This window comes from Triticum dicoccoides, chromosome 1B, assembly GCF_002162155.2.
Source record: "Triticum dicoccoides isolate Atlit2015 ecotype Zavitan chromosome 1B, WEW_v2.0, whole genome shotgun sequence".
Classification (NCBI taxonomy): Eukaryota; Viridiplantae; Streptophyta; class Magnoliopsida; order Poales; family Poaceae; genus Triticum; species Triticum dicoccoides.
Genome location: NC_041381.1, coordinates 382,935,622 through 382,947,489, shown reverse-complemented (window position 1 = coordinate 382,947,489; position 11,868 = coordinate 382,935,622). Strand labels below are relative to the sequence as shown.

At 45.8% G+C, this 11,868-nt stretch overlaps 1 protein-coding gene across 1 annotated transcript; it reads left to right on the top strand.

Annotated features, from left to right (window-relative positions):
- The first annotated feature begins 6,613 nt into the window (after positions 1-6,613).
- Positions 6,614-10,401, top strand: LOC119336769 (cytochrome P450 84A1-like). Its single transcript, XM_037608848.1, has 2 exons — positions 6,614-7,679; positions 9,399-10,401. Exons 1-2 carry the CDS (start codon positions 6,732-6,734, stop codon positions 10,065-10,067), a joined length of 1,617 nt encoding a protein of 538 aa, XP_037464745.1. The 5' UTR covers positions 6,614-6,731; the 3' UTR covers positions 10,068-10,401.
- The last annotated feature ends 1,467 nt before the right edge of the window (positions 10,402-11,868 follow it).

The window sequence follows — 11,868 nt, the reverse complement described above, 5'->3', positions numbered from 1 at the left end:
ACCTGAATAAGAGTATTTCTATGAAAGACCTCGGAGAAGCTGCTTACATATTGGGCATCAAGATCTATAGAGATAGATCAAGATGCTTAATTGGACTTCCACAAAGCACATATCTTGATAAAGTTTTGAAGAAGTTCAAAATGGATCAGTTAAAGAAAGGGTTCTTACCTGTGTTACAAGGTGTGAAGTTGAGTCAGACTCAAAGCCCGACCACTACATAAGATAGAGAGAAAATGAAAGTCATTCCCTATGCTTCAGCCAGAGGTTCTATCATGTATGCAATGTTGTGTACCAGACCTGATGTATGTCTTGCTATAAGCATAGTAGGGAGGTACCAAAGTAATCCGGAGTGGAGCACTAGACAGCGGTCAAGAACATCCTGAAATACCATAAAAGGACTAAGAATATGTTTCTCATTTATGCAGGTGAAAAAGAGCTCGTCATAAATGGTTACGTCGATGCAAGCTTTGACATTGATCCGGATGACTCTAAGTCGCAAATCGGATACGTATTTTTATTGAATGGAGGAGCTACCAGTTGGTGCGGTTCCAAGCAGAGCGTCGTGGCAGGATCTACATGTGAAGCAGAGTACATTGCTGCTTCAGAAGTAGCGAATGAAGGAGTTTGTATGAAGGAGTTCATATCCGATCTAGGTGTCATACCTAGTGCATCGGGTCCAATGAAAATCTTTTGTGACAATACCGGTGCAATTGCCTTGGCAAAGGAATCCAGATTTCACAAGAGAACCAAGCACATCAAGAGAAGCTTCAATTCCATCCGTCATCAAGTGTCGGAAGGGGACATAGAGATTTGCAAGATACACACAGATCTGAATGTTGCAGACCCGTTGACTAAGCCTCTTCCACGAGCAAAACATGATCAGCACCAACGCTCCATGGGTGTTAGAATCATTACTATGTAATCGAGATTATTGACTCTAGTGCAAGTGGGAGGCTGAAGGAAATATGCCCTAGAGGCAATAATAAAGTTATTATTTATTTCCTTAATTCATGATAAATGTTTATTATTCATGCTAGAATTGTATTAACCGAAAACTTAGTATATATGTGAATACATAGACAAAACCTATAGTCCCTAGTATGCCTCTACTTGACTAGTTCATTAATCAAAGATGGTTATGTTTCCTAACCATAGATATGTGTTGTCATTTGATAAACGAGACCACATTATTAGGAGAATGATGTGATGGACATGACCCATACGTTAGCTTAGCATTATGATCGTGTTAGTTTCATTGCTAATGCTTTCTTCATGACTTATACATGTTCCTCAGACTATGAGGTTATGCAACTCCCGAATAACGAAGGAACACTTTGTGTGCTACCAAACGTCACAACATAAATGGGTGATTATAAAGGTGCTCTACAGGTGTCTCCGAAGGTGTTTGTTGGGTTGGCATAGATCGAGATTAGGATTTGTCACTCCGTGTTTCCGAGAGGTATCTCTGGGCCCTCTCGGTAATGCACATCATTATAAGCCTTGCCAGAAATGTGATTAATGAGTTAGTTACGGGATGATGCATTACGGAACAAGTAAATAGACTTACCGGTAATGAGATTGAACTAGGTATTGAGATACCGATGATCGAATCTCAGGCAAGTAACATACCAATGACAAAGGGAACAACATATGTTGTTATGCGGTTTGACCGATAAAGATCTTCGTAGAATATGTAGGAACCAATATGAGAATCCAGGTTCCGATATTGGTTATTGACTAGAGATGAGTCTCGGTCATGTCTACATAGTTCTCGAACCCGTAGGGTCCGCACACTTAACATTCGATGATGATCGATATTATGAGTTTATGTGTTTTGATGTACCGAAGGTAGTTCGTAGTCCCGGATATGATCAAGGACATGACGAGGAGTCTCGAAATGGTCGAGACATAAAGATCAATATATTGGAAGACTATGTTTGGACATCGGAATGGTTCCGGGTGAGTTCGGGCATTTACGGGAGTACCGGGGGTTATCGGAACCCCCCGGGGAGTGTATGGGCCTTATTGGCCCTTAGTGGGAGAGAGGAGGAGGCGCCAAGGTGGAGGGCGCTCCCCCCCCCCTAAGCCCAATCCGAATTGGGTGGGGGACGCCCCCCCCCCTTTCCTTCCCTCTCTCTCCCCCTCCTTCCTCTCCTACTCCAACTAGGGAAGGGGGAATCCTACTCCCACCGGGAGTAGGACTCCCCCCTTGGGCGCGCCATGAGAGGGCCGACCCTCCCCCTCCTCCACTCCTTTATATACGGGGGAGGGGAGCACCCCATAGACACACAAGTTGATCAAGTTTATCTTTTAGCCGTGTGCAGTGCCCCCCTCCATAGATTTCCACCTCGGTCATATCGTTGTAGTGCTTAGGTGAAGCGATGCACTGGTAATTTCATCATCATCATCACCACACCGTCGTGCTGACGAAACTCTCCCTTGACCTCAGCTGGATCTAGAGTTTGTGGGACATCATTGAGCTGAACGTATGCAGATCGCGGAGGTGTCGTACCTTCGCTGCTAGGATCGGTCGGATCGTGAAGACTTATGACTACATCAACCACGTTGTCATAACGCTTCCGTTTTTGGTCTACGTGGGTACGTAGTCAACACTCTCCCCTCTCGTTGCTATGCATCTTCTAGATAGATCTTGCGTGATCGTAGGATTTTTTTTAAATTACCGCGTTCCCCAACAGCTTGGTTCGCAAGTATCAAATGATTTATATTTAAGTGATTCCAAAAGCCCATCCACATGGAGTTTCTTCATGCACTTTACACCAATATGACCTAAACGGCAATGCCACAAATATGTTGCACTATCATTATTAACTTTGCATTTTTTGGCATCAATATTATAAATATGTGTATTACTACGATCGAGATCCAATAAACCATACACATTGAGTGTATGACCATATAAGGTTTTATTCATTTAAACAGAACAATAATTATTCTCTGACTTAAATGAATAACCGTATTGCAATAAACATGATCTAATCATATTCATGCTCAACGCAAACACCAAATAACATTTATTTATTTAGGTTCAACACTAATCCCGAAGGTAGAGGGAGTGTGCGATGGTGATCGTATCAACCTTGGAATTAATTCCAACACACATCGTCACCTCGTCCTTAACTAATCTTTGTTTATTCTGCAACTGCTGTTTTGAGTTACTAATCTTAGCAACTGAACCTGTATCAAATACCCAGGGGTTACTACGAACACTAGTAAATTACACATCAATAACATACCTTTGTTCACTTTGCCATCCTTCTCATCCGCCAAGTATTTGGGGTAGTTCCGTTTCCAGTGACCATTCCCTTTGCAGTAGAAGCACTCAATTTTAGGCTTGGGTCCAACTTTGGGTTTCTTCTCGTCCAAGAAAAATCATCAAAAAGTTCCGTTTTGTTTGGTATTGATTTTTTGTAAAAGACAAAAGCATGGAAAAACAGCAACTGGAACTGGGCACTAGGTTAGTAGGTTAGTCCCTAAAAATGATATAAAATAGTATAATAATGCATATAAAACATTTAAGATGGATAATATAATAGCATGGAACAATAAAAAATTATAGATACATTGGAGACGTATCAATGATGATGTATGTGTAATATGGAGTGTAGAAGTAGTTTTGATAATCTGAATAAATACTTACAATAAGGTAACACGTAACAAAAGTGAACAAAAGCAATGTTCCAATGCTTCAAAACAAAGCCTAAGGTCCATACTTCCGCTAGTGTCAACCCTCAAGATCATTAACATAGTTAACACACATGATGTGCCCTCAAAAAGTGTGATGAAAAGTCACTCCAAAGTTTCTCTTTAAATCGGATCAAAGTAGGATGAGATCGTGTAGGCGTGCTAACAGCAAACCACCTCAAAGTCATCTTTTCTAATATTAATATTTGGGCCAATTCCATTCCCCCCCCCCCTAATTTTAGCCCGATCTCATCTTTACCCCTAAATAAAAGCAGTGCTCAATTATGCCCCTCTTGTGTCTGAAGCCCTTATGAAAATCCCCCTTTGTGTCGTTTTCGTCTGGGCAAAGGCCTTTGACCGTCTACGGGACATTTACTGGACATTTTGACCCCTCCCAAAGAAAATGAAAAATGAAACAAAAGAAGAAAAATGCATAGAGAACCTTACGTGTAGCCGGCCCATGTAGCGAGTCCAGCCCACCATCGCTGCCCGTCCTCGCCTTCAAGCTCGTACCTGGAAGCACGAGGGCGTGTGGAGGCCGCGTGCGCCGCCGCCGTTCGCATAGCCACCTGACTCCCACGGCGTCTAACCATGTCCAGAAGCTCCGTCGAGCTCCGCCATGTGTACACGATGACGCCCATGAGCCGGGAAGAACCGCATCGTTGAGTTAGTTGTCATCTTCATCGTTGGCCACCGAAGGTTGCCATCACCGATTCGTCGTCGTTAGAGCTGCCCCAACCCTGCCGGCCTGCCCAGCAGAACCACCGTGATCCCCTGCGTGTTTCCCCCTTTTCCTTTGCATGTTCCCATTCTACTGTGTCATTCCCCACGAGCTTTGAAGCCGTCGTCCGCCATTGACAAAGAACCCGAGAACCTCGAGCTCGATTTGCCCCATTTTGCACCTCGAGGTCGGGCTGAAATTAGGGGGGAAATGTAAATGTCCCTTAATCTATTGTACCACCCCAATGTCACCATAGGCAGCCTCCAAAATTATTCTACAACAACCCCATATGCTCTTTGTTTTCCTGATATATTATGCATAGAGTTACCCCAATGTCACTACGAGACTCTACGGATTGTACTAGATATGCATCATGTAATCTAATTGATTCCCAAAAGATTAAATCATAAAGAAACTCATAGAATGAGCAAAGATTCAATTCACCACAAAGAGAATAGATGGGCACACATCACAATGTTGAACTCCATTAGCAAAGAACATGATGAAAATCATCATCAGAAATGGACATGATCGAGAGAGAGAGAGAGAGAGAGAGAGAGATCACATAGCTACCAGTACATACCCTCAGCCCATAGGGAGGACTACTCACACATCACCATGAGAAGAGAGTAACAGTTGTTGGTGATGTAGATGGAGATGGCGGAGATGTCCCCAACGGTGTTATGGTGCCACCTGAGGAGAGGGAGAGGGCCCCCCTCCTTCATCGCCTCCTCCTTCATCTTCTTTCTTGGCCTTCTCCCCTTGTTAGAGAGGTGTATGCTCCTGTGGTTTCATGGCTATGGTGGTCTTGGGGGTGAGATCCTCCCCCGAGATTGGGTCTCTCTATTTCGTGTCTCCTATTTTTTGACGTTTTCTAAATCATTTCACCATTTCTTAAATTTATCTGGAGGTTTGTAACCCTGATTGGTCTGAAATTTTAAGGATGGTTCAGAACTTTTGGGGCTTTCTTGCACTGAAGGAGAACCCCCAACTGACCTCCATAGCCTCCAGGCAGGTGGTCCACACGACCATGGGGCGCGTGGAGGGGCCATGTGGATGTAGGATCGAAAGAAACAATAAGTAAGTGTCATATAAAAAAACTTAACAGAACAAGACCTAAAATATCATGAGTAACAATGAAATCAAATTGTAGAAAAGCCATTGCGGTTGGAGGAACAAAATCATAATGGTATTTGCAAAGAAAAAAAATGAATCGGAGGATGAATATTTCAAAGACAACATAATGTATCATAGAAAATTAAAAAGTCCGCATAAAGAGCAACAATTTGTGATGGGAAAATGATGGCATGAACTTGCGGAGCGACTGAACATGACAAACTGCTCAATTGACCTCATGAAAAGCAAAATAATTCTAAGGAAAAGAAATACGCGATCAAAGGATTGAAAGGAAGAACACAAGAGGACGCGAAAGAGAAGAGTATTGAACAGTTAAGGTGGAACAAGTGGACCAAGGAAGAAGGTAATCAGTAACATGGATGGCTCGAACGGGGTTGAAGAATAAAGAAGAAATTGAACATGAAGGGACGATGCACCATACTTATAGGAACAGGGACGTAGAAGAACGGTTGCACGAAGTATTCATACAAGATAAACATATATATTGTCTCGTATTGAGAGGGTTTCAAATTTGCATATATTTTTCAGCCAATTTTCACCGAAACAATTTTTCAGATCACGACACAGATCAACGGCTATAGACGGATGCGCAGGTGCATGCCCCGGGATTGCAGGACTCACTGGCAAGTGACATATGCAATATATGGAAAAGATATGCATTTGGCTTTGACCTTCCATACCTCTAAAATGAGATCCAATTTAATCTAAAAAAATTACGGGGCCATAAATACTCCCTTCTCTCCGTGCTCATATAATGAGTAACTACTTAATTTGGTATTCCACCAGCAAGCAAACAGTCAAGCTTTAGGAAAATCCATCTGTTTGATTTATAAAGAAATTTGTCTAAATCATCTTCTTTCTACTATACACCAGCCCTTCCCACCCCCATTTGTACTCCTAATCCACCCCTTTCTCATGATCCCAAAATAAATAGGGTAAACAAGGGAAAGAAACGTTGAAAAATGTGATGCTGAGCATACATGTCTCAACCTAATCTGGAGATCTCACCTACTCCTCCGCCCAAACTGTATATAAACCCGGCACCCTCCATTTTTCTCCTCAGCTCTACCCCAAGAGCGTTATAACACATCAACCTAAAACCCACACCGTCGAATCGAACACCCAAGAAAAGCCAAAAACAAATTAGAGATTCTAGTTCGAGTATCCGTCAATGGTGGATTTGGCCAAGACCGCCATGGAATGGCTCCAAGATCCACTGAGCTGGCTGTTCGTCGCCTCGGTGGTCTTCGTGGTGCTGCAGCGGCGCCGGCGAGGCAAGGCGCCGCCGTTTCCTCCCGGGCCGAATCAGCTGCCGGTCGTCGGCAACATGTCGATGATGGACCAGCTGACCCACCGGGGCCTCGCGGCGCTGGCGAAGCAGTACGGCGGCCTTCTCCACCTCCGCCTCGGCAAGCTCCATGCCTTCGCCGTGTCGACGCCGGAGTACGCCCGGGAGGTGCTGCAGGCGCAGGACGGCGCCTTCTCCAACCGGCCGGCCACCATCGCCATCGCCTACCTCACCTACGACCGTGCCGACATGGCGTTCGCGCACTACGGGCCCTTCTGGCGCCAGATGCGCAAGCTGTGCGTGATGAAGCTCTTCAGCCGGCGCCGTCCGGAGACGTGGGTCGCCGTGCGCGACGAATCCGCGGCGCTCGTCCGCGCCGTGGCTCGGCGGAGCGGCGAGTCCGTGAACCTCGGCGAGCTCATATTCAACCTTACCAAGAACGTCATCTTCCGCGCCGCGTTCGGTGCTGGCGCCGCCGCGGACGGCGACGGCGGCAAGCAGGACGAGTTCATCGCCATCCTCCAGGAGTTCTCCAAGCTGTTCGGCGCGTTCAACATCGGCGACTTCTTCCCGTGGCTCAGCTGGGCGGACCCGCAGGGCATCAACGTGCGCCTCCGCGCCGCGCGCGCCGCCCTCGACGAGTTCATCGACAAGATCATCGACGAGCACATGGCGAGGGGCAAGAGCCCGGACGACGTCGACGCGGACATGGTGGACGACATGCTGGCGTTCCTCCCTGAGGCAAAGCCGAAGAAGGCCGCCGGCGACGGCGGGGACGAGCTGCAGAACACGCTCCGCCTCACGCGTGACAACATCAAGGCCATCATCATGGTACGTGAACCGAAGCTTCCGTTTTTACTCCGCTAATCAATTACTACCATAATATGCGCACAAAAAACAGATCACCAACGCAATATTTCACCAGATAAACGGACAAAAAAAGGCAAGCGATTTACTTTTGACTCGAAATCCTGATTTATCGTAGTAATTAAATGGTTGATTAATGCCTGGCGAGTGCAGGCGATATCTGACGATTAAATAAGACACTCCTACTCCAGTAAGATATATACGGCGATCGAGCTGTTCTTCAGTTTTGATCGTCCAGAAGTACTAACATGCAATAAAATAAATATCATACCAAAAAACGATCCTGCGGATATCTCAATATATATGGCGATTAATGTACGCGTCAATGTCCAGCACATGGTGTAATAAACATCCGCTAGTTGTGTATACTTGGTACTACCATGTTGGCTGAAATTTCATCGAAATTCCAGCAAGCACTAATATATTTCTGGCAAATAAAATTAACCCAAACAGAATCCAAACTTTTATCGGATTATTTGTTGTGTGTTGGCCCGAGGTGAGGACACATGATCAAGCTTGCTCCCTTGAGCTTTCGTCCAACATTTTGCACCCTGAGCCGTAGCTGGCAGACACCTCACCTCAGAGCAGTAGAGACACGTGACGTGCACATTTTTCTTCCCTTCCGAAAGCCCGATCCAACCAACGAGGTGGCGCCGTATACACTACGGGCAAGCTGCTTTGACGCATGAACCACACATGACGTAGCATATGCATACAATAGGTACGCACAATAGGTACGTTGGACTTTTTTTTGCGAATGGGGTACGTTGGACCCTACTAGTTATGTTTGTCTCCTTACGTACCGGAATGCGAGCCCATCCATCTTTATTAAGACCTTATTATGCACCGAAGGCCAGATACCAATGCCAGATCCAGCACCGAGAGCTGGCAGATATATGTGAGGCGTTGCCGGAGCCTGGGGACCTATTTTGGTTCCTTCGTTCGAGGGGGAAAAACACCGTCACGCCTCGACCATGAACGATCATCCGGATCACGATCGGTGCAGGCGGAATTACTGTTGAAAGGTAGCGAGAAGCCGCGCCCATGCAGCTATGGCTGCTAGTAATCTGCTTGTACTTTTCAGTTCCCACTTGGTTCGTTCACGCCCACACACACACACACCGTGCCCCTACATCGTTTTCAACTTCTACCAAAGAAAAACCAGGCGCTGAGAACCAAATCACGCACGAAAGTTTCCAAGATTGGGGCTCTGCATCCGACTTTTTATGGTGCGTCATTTTTTCACCTTATGTCACACGCAGATAAGCTTTGGCCGGCCGGCCGACTTGGTGTTGTAGTGCGTGTCTCCTTCCCAAGTGAAAAACCCTCAACCTCTGAACACAACGGCTTCCCTAAGCTTTGCACCAACCACTTCGTTTTCTTTACTTTCACGGTAGGAATCATGTTAAGCCTCGGCCCTTCTGCGGTTGAGTGCACGTCGAAATGGAAAAACGACCACGACCTCGTAACTTCAGGACCGGCACAGCACTAACGCGTGCGAAATTGGACACCTATGCCACGCTCTACTGCTACTGCACGCATGCATGACACCTGTTTGCGATCTATATACTGTACTGTATATTTTATATACTGTACGCATGTATGACACCTGTTTGTGATTTCTTTTTTTTACGTGATCTTTTTTTTTATATAAACTAACCTGTTGACGTGGATGTGTGGCAGGATGTGATGTTTGGTGGGACTGAGACGGTGGCGTCGGCGATCGAGTGGGCAATGGCAGAGATGATGCACAGCCCGGACGACCTTCGCCGATTGCAGAAGGAGCTCGCCGACACGGTGGGTCTTGACCGGAATGTGGATGAGTCGGACCTCGACAAGCTCCCCTTCCTCAAGTGTGTCATCAAGGAGACGCTCCGGCTGCACCCGCCCATCCCGCTGCTCCTCCACGAGACTGCCGAGGACTGCGTCGTCGGTGGCTACACCGTGCCCCGAGCCTCCCGCGTCATGATCAACGTCTTCGCCATCGGTCGCGACGCCAAGGCATGGAAGGATCCGGACACGTTCCGGCCGTCTCGGTTCGTGGCGGGGGAAGGGGAGGCTGCCGGGGTTGACTTTAAGGGCGGCTGCTTTGAGTTCCTCCCGTTCGGGTCTGGTCGTCGCTCATGCCCCGGGATGGCGCTCGGCCTGTACGCTCTGGAGCTCGCCGTCGGCCAGCTCGCCCACGGATTCAGCTGGGCGCTACCTGACGGCATGAAGCCGTCGGAGCTTGACATGAGCGACATCTTTGGCCTCACTGCGCCGCGCGCTACCAGGCTCCACGTCGTGCCCACACCCCGGCTCACCTGCCCCTTGGTCGCTGACGTTGATATTAACGGCACGCGTCAAGCGTGATATCATACGTTTGCGTGTGCGATCTATGATATCTACCGGCTGCACAGGGTGAAGTTGTTTGGTCAGAGGTGGTGGTGGCGCCATTGCAAGAGTTTGGTGGTTTTCTCTTGCATTTTGTTGTTGTTTTTCTTCTTTTTCCTGTCTTTTGAATTATGGTACTGAGGAACATAATAAGTGGATCTCCATGCTACCTGCGTGCATGCTTAGGTTACGATTAAGCATATGATGGTGTTCAGACTAAGAACACAAACTGTATAAAACCGTATTGTTTGAGACTTGTTGGTCCCAGATTCTGTAAATTTCTTCGTATGACAATTTTTTTTAAGATCGCAAAGATTGGCCTCTCCTTTTTCTTATCTCATAAGCGTCATATATTAGTCGATGTGAAAAATTCGCATGGATTCGAACTCCACCCTTCTGCAATTTGCTTGGGTACTTCAAAGCGCGTCGGTCTGCATTTTACAGGGCACTTTTTCGGATTTTTAGAACAATAATTGTGCATTTGCACAAAAAATAATACTACATCCGTCCCTAGTGTCGAAAACGCTACTGTATTATATTATGGGATGGAGGGAATATATAATAATAGCGCACAACTACTCAACTATGTTTGTCAATGCATATACTTCCATATAGCTAGTTATTCTTTACTAACGCCAAATATAAATTGACAGTAATGCAAATAGCTAGTGTTGTAGTGCAAGGACAAGACTAATTTAATCCTTAATTTAATAGTCGTCCTTCCACAGTTCGTACAGGAGGATATTTAAGTGCGATAATCTAGGCATTAATGTGACTTGCGACTTGCGAGTACATGATTTGGTCACCAAACACAACAATAGAGTTCGTAAGGAACAGCTAGCTATCTGGTTTGTCCGGTAAAACAACCTTTTCCATATTTGTGGGTGAACTGATGGTATACCAACAAATAGTACAACATTACTTATGTACTCAAATAAGAAATTCGGCAGAATTGGTTAAGAAATGACTGCGTAAGGAATTTCCCCAACTAGTTGCCCGCACAACCTATATTATCTCTCCTTTTTCTGATTTTCCAAACATATGTGAAATAATTCATACTTGTCCTTGTAAACACTCATCAACTAATATGACAATTTGTGAGCTAGACAGAAAATACAAGATTCAAATGAATAGTGCATAGCTAAACATAATGTACTTGATATAATATTTTTACATGTCACAAGAAATCCTATTTAGTTATGAGTTTCTGCACATGCGCACTATGTAGCATAGGCACCAACATTACTGAGCTACAGCGATCGACACAAGGGACACCACCGACTTGACGTCCCTCTTGCTAGCACGAGAGCCTAGGCCCCTTCCTAGCACTGCGCCGGAATGATCCCGCGTAAGGGCATGTAACATGTATCACTGTCTTTTCTTCTTCGTTTGTCGTATTTCGTCAGACTTGGTGAATTCGTAAGGGCCTTAGTTTAAGGCTGGGTAAGCACCTCTTTTCTAAAAAAAAAGACACCAACATTACTTTCCGCTACTTATTATTATTATTTTTAGAAAAGAAGGATGACCCCTGGCCTCTGCATCTAGGAGATGCATACGGCCACTTTATTGATTATTCTCGAGGATCTAGAAAGTATTACAACAATATGCCTGAATTCGTCATCGAAGAGGTGCTACCTGGGCCAAATAACCGGACCACTCACCTAAGCCTATCATCAAAAGCCACAAGCCCCAGCCGAGTCACATATCAGGTCTGGGGCATAAACTGGTCTAACGCACTCATATGTGTTGTCGACGCCATCTTTCACATGTCCGTCTTCAG

What these genes read in the sequence shown, in the direction of transcription:
- LOC119336769 (XM_037608848.1), top strand. Translation starts at nt 6,732, where the DNA reads ATGGTGGATTTGGCCAAGACCGCCATGGAATGGCTCCAAGATCCACTG. An exon ending in ACATCAAGGCCATCATCATG is followed by an intron (nt 7,680 to 9,398) that starts GTACGTGAACCG and finishes GATGTGTGGCAG; the next exon opens with GATGTGATGTTTGGTGGGAC.